This window comes from Gossypium arboreum, chromosome 5 (genome assembly GCF_025698485.1).
Source record: "Gossypium arboreum isolate Shixiya-1 chromosome 5, ASM2569848v2, whole genome shotgun sequence".
Classification (NCBI taxonomy): domain Eukaryota; kingdom Viridiplantae; phylum Streptophyta; class Magnoliopsida; order Malvales; family Malvaceae; genus Gossypium; species Gossypium arboreum.
Genome location: NC_069074.1, coordinates 85,332,816 through 85,337,925, shown reverse-complemented (window position 1 = coordinate 85,337,925; position 5,110 = coordinate 85,332,816). Strand labels below are relative to the sequence as shown.

Here is a 5,110-nt window from a genome sequence, read left to right as displayed (position 1 = left end):
ATCTTACAAATCCATATGTAAAGAATTTTCCTGAGTTGAATCCAAAATTTAATACCAACAAGAACAACACCAATAACTATACTCTCATTAATTATTATTATCTGTTACAATTGAGCACCAAGATCACTGCAATACTTGCTGGTATTGTCCAGAATTAATGCAAAGGACATTTCTATGGATTTTCGACAATCATATCTATCTTTGAAAATTTGAGAGCAGATCAAAGGTTTTATTACCAACTGATAGATACGACTGTCGAGAAAATTCTGTATCAAATACGTAGCTGTGCCCAAAAAGCCAACTAATAATGGCAGACACCAAAGAGAGAAGCTAAAAGAAAAAAGATGGGATTTCTTACTAATAATTTTGACTTTTTTTATCTTCACTTCTTCTTTTTTTGACTATTGTACCCACAACATTCTTTCTTCTTCACTGTTTTTTATTTCTTTTGATGTCCAAGGTCTATCACTAATTTTCAAGCATCCAGTCAAGGTAATTTCCTTTGATTTGCTTAATCCATGACATGCTTTTCATTGCTTAATTCATGACTATGCAATGATTGTTTTTTATTATCTGCTTCAGTTATAGCAGCTTGCTTCGTAAGATAGTCAAGGGAGTGAACTTCACTGCTTCATTTTCAGTTCTAATCTCAACACTTTTCAGACAGTAGGTCAGGTAATTTCTGCTTCCCATTCTTTGATACTCAAATATGCAATTCAGCTCATTCGAAAATTTGTTTGCTTATTATCAACTCATGACATGATTTCCTTTGCTTTTACATAACAAGAAAGATGAATAATTGTAATAATAATATCTGGAGCAATGATTTCCTCTACTGATTATCAACAGTTTTAGGTTTCAAGACCGGATGATCAGCAGACATAATCTACTATAGATACAAATTAATACAGAAAGAGCTACCCAGAAGCAATATAATGTTGAAATCTCAAACTGTTGAACATTTTACCTCTTAATATTCTGATACACACTTGAGTCTAGCATTTTCTATACATTGAGAGGTTAATTCTGGATACATAAATTTCATCATGTTTCTGTCTGCCACCCATCCATAGCTCCATCTAATAGACGCCATTGCTTGAAACTTTCATTCATGTTTCCTTTTCATGCTTACACTGACATTCACAGATTTTCATTATCTGCTACTGTTATATATGATTGCGTTGCAGGGACATAGCAATGGAGCCCGTAGAGCCTGTTCTTGGCATTGCCAAGTGTCTTGGACCTCCTGTTTGTAAATACTTGAAATATCACAGAAAGCTGAATGATTATGTGAGAAACTTCAAGAGGACCAGAGATGAATTGAAATGCAAAATGAAAGATATAGAGCTGCAATTGAAAGCAGAGCTTCTTCGCCCTCTGGGGAAGATACCGAAGCAGGGAGTTGAAAATTGGTTGACAGATGTGAAAGAGATGATTAGGGAAGCACAAGTTGTTGAAAACAAAGTCAGTAACGGGAGATATATCTGTCGTGCTTGCAACGGGCAGCTGGTTGATGAAAAGACTCGAGAAATGAAGGAATTTCTTGATAGAGCTCCTAATTCCTCTGAAGGTCTTGCTATGGATGGTCCAAATGCTGGGTTGCCACTGCCAACATCAGAACTAGTTGGAGAGGAAGCTGTCAGAAACGAGATTTGGGCATGTTTGATGCAGAGGGAGGTGAGCAAGATTGGGGTTTGGGGGATGGGTGGTGTGGGTAAAACCACTATCATGAAGCACATCCACAATGATCTTTTGAAACATCAAAGATTGAAAAGGGTAATCTGGGTTACCATATCAAAGGAGTTCAATGTAATGAAGGTACAAGATGATATTGCAGGTGCATTGAAGTTGAGGGAAGATTTGGCCATAGAAGGAGACAAGCTCAGACGAGCAGCAATCTTGTCAGAAATGCTGAAAAAAGTAGGAAAGCATGTTCTAATCCTAGATGATGTGTGGGATAAAGTCTCTCTAGAGGAAGTTGGGATCCCCGAGCCCAGTGGCAGCAATGGCTGCAAGTTGGTGTTGACAACCCGTTCCGAGCATATCTGTAAGTATATGGGTTGTAAGGTGATAAAAGTGAAGCCCCTTTCAGAAGAAGAGGCATTGATACTATTCTTGAATAAAGTTGGACCTAGCATAGTTCAAAGTCCAAATATAATGCCAACTTTGAAGCTTGTTGTCAAAGAATGTGCGGGCCTACCTCTTACAATTGTTGTGGTAGCTGGTACCATGAATGGAGAAGATAGCCCTCGTATTTGGAAAAATGCACTCAAGGATTTGAAAGAGAGAATAGGGAAAGTGGAAGGAGTAGAAGATGAGGTAATCGGGCGCTTGAAATTTAGTTTTGATCACTTGAAAGATGGGAAAGTAAAAGATTGCTTCTTGTACTGTGCATTATATCCTGAAGATTTTGAAATTAGTAAGGATGAACTAATCGAGTGCTGGATTGATGAGGGATTCATAGATGAAATGGATACAAGACAAGAAATGGAAGACAAAGGCCTTGCTATTTTGAAAAAGCTGGAAGATAACTGCTTGTTGGAAAATATTACCAATGAACTTGGTATACCTCGCGTAAAGATGCATGATGCAGTGAGAGACATGGCATTGTCGATCACAAGAACGAATCCTCAATATATGATACAAGCAGGCTTGCAATTAAGAAAGTTACCGAAAGAGGAGCAATGGAGTCCGGATATTGAGAAAGTGTCGCTTATGTATAACTCAATAAAATTTCCCATAGATGTGCTGCCCACAAAATGCCAACTCCTCACAACCTTGTTATTGCAGAAGAACCCTCTATGGGAGATCCCATATTCTTTCTTCACAAACATGCCTTGTCTTTGTGTCCTCAATTTGTCGTTTACGGACATCAAGAGTTTACCAAATTCCATCTCTGAACTAAAGAACCTCACAACATTGTTGCTTCGTGGCTGTGTTGGATTAAGAGATCTGCCATGTCTTTCGATGCTTCAAGAATTGAAGAAGTTGGATCTTTTTTGGACTGCAGTTGAGGAAGTACCTGAAGGCATGGATATGCTGATAAAGCTAAGATACATTGATCTTGGAGGGCCCAATCTGAAAGAGATACCCGCTGGACTTTTACCAAAACTCGTTCACCTTCAGCACTTGAGTTTTGATTTCTCTAACATAAGTCTAAAAGCAGAGGAGGTAGTGCCATTGGAGAAGTTGGAATGCTTTAACGGAAGTTTCAAAGACATTTATGAACTCAATAAGTTCATCTCGTCAATGCAGCAAAATAAGAAAAATCTCATCAAGTACCATTTACAGTTGGGCATAGCTGATCGGTATGTTGGAAGAGATAGAAGATTAACAATTGAAGAAGTCCACAATTGGGAAGGTGACCTAATTTTGCTCCCAATTGATATTCAGGAGTTGCGTATTAGTGATTTCCACTATATGAGATGCCTAGGCGATAGTATTTCTTGCTTAACAAATGCGGTTGACTTGACAACATGTACAATTCAGTTTTGCAAAAGGATAGAGTGTGTTGTTTCCTTATCCTCTTTTACCTCTTCTTCCATTCATCCATTTCAAAGCCTTGAGGTGTTGTTTCTAGGAGATCTGCCAAAGTTGAGTGCCCTTATTATTAAAGACGAAGGATTTGGTTCAACAACAACATCAACATTGGCTCCGTCTGCTACATTTTCCAATCTTAAGGAAATCACTTTAACCGCATGCTCAAGTATGAAGACGTTGCTTCCACATTGGTTGCTTCCAAACCTCCAAAACCTGGAAGAAATAACAGTGTCTTATTGTAACGAGGTAGTAGAAATATTGGGAGCACAAACATCAAAAGTTGGAGAAAAAGGAAGTGATGCATTAATCAAATTCCATCTTCCCAAATTGAGGGAGTTGAAATTGTGCGAATTACCAAAATTGAAGAGAATCTGCAGCAAAACTGGAGTAATGGTTTGTGATTCTCTCCAACTTATCGATGTTATGCTTGACTGTTATAAACTGACGAGAATTCCTCCATTTGTTCCTCTTGTTGGCAATGGGCAGCCATTTGCATATGCTCCACCTTCTCTTACCATCAGGTCAAGCGCACAATGGTGGGAATGGTTAGAGTGGGATGACAATCCAAACTTTAAAAATGTTCTTCAACCCCTTTGGAAGAATAGGAAGCATTAAAGGTATGAACCATTCATCGTTTTGTTTAGTATTATTATTATTTTATAAATCTAATAAGATAAAGTTAAAAGTGTGGCCGCCCATTACTGCAAAAGAAGTTGAATACAGTAGCAGGGTGGAGGATAGTCAAAATTATGAGTGCTCAGATTACTTTAGGTTTAAAGCCTTAAAACCAATTAAGTTTTCGAAAAAAATCAAATAATTTTTTATTTTTTTCATTGAATTATACTTTTGAACTAAGAAAATACACTTAAATAAGTCAACTTTTCAACAGTTAACTTTTAACTGTTGGCCATTGAAGTGTAACCCTTCCTAGCTTTCTATATATATATATATATATATATATATATTAAATTAGCACCCAAAACGACCTCTTTGAAAGACTATTTTCTTTTCCTTTTTTTTAGAGACCAAACTCTGTTTTTTGTCCCTGGTTCATGCAATAATTAGTTAGGATTTTATATTATTATGTGTTGTTTTATTTTGGTTTTGGTTTATTGGTGTCTTTAAAGGTTCATCGCATATTAGGAGTTGTGGACGAGCGACTATCCTAATCCCTACATTCAAGCTTTAAATCCTGGGAATTTATCTCTCTTCTTTTATTATATTTTTAAATATTGAGTACAAACATGGGAAGATTTACAATGTTTTTATGTATGTTTTTCTATTTTAAATCATCAGGGTAAAATATCTCGTTAGTTATTATAAATAGTGGTTGTTTTTATTTTGGTTATTCTAATTTTTTTTATAAAAAAATTGATCAAATTAGTCGCTCCATTATTGAATGGTAATAGAAAAACTAACGGTGCATCACGTATTGTTTTGAGTTGAACAAAACTTTCTTTATTTCAAATATAATGCACTCACTAGTCAAATATCAAATACAAGTTCAAAGAAGGGCGAATCCAGAAATTTGTCTAGGGAAGGCAAAATTGAATTATAAAATTTTGAAATG

The 5,110-nt window shown here is 36.3% G+C and overlaps 1 protein-coding gene across 2 annotated transcripts; it reads left to right on the top strand.

Moving 5' to 3' along the window:
- Positions 1 to 4,864, top strand: LOC108452905 (probable disease resistance protein At1g61300). Of its 2 annotated transcripts, none has more exons than XM_053029006.1 (4): positions 1 to 492; positions 583 to 670; positions 1,188 to 4,157; positions 4,668 to 4,864. In XM_053029006.1, exon 3 carries the CDS (start codon positions 1,198 to 1,200, stop codon positions 4,153 to 4,155), a length of 2,958 nt encoding a protein of 985 aa, XP_052884966.1. In that variant the 5' UTR covers positions 1 to 492; positions 583 to 670; positions 1,188 to 1,197; the 3' UTR covers positions 4,156 to 4,157; positions 4,668 to 4,864. The 2 variants fall into 2 exon arrangements, with proteins under 2 accessions (XP_052884966.1, XP_017606186.1); XM_017750697.2 differs by having other exon boundaries at positions 583 to 675.
- The last annotated feature ends 246 nt before the right edge of the window (positions 4,865 to 5,110 follow it).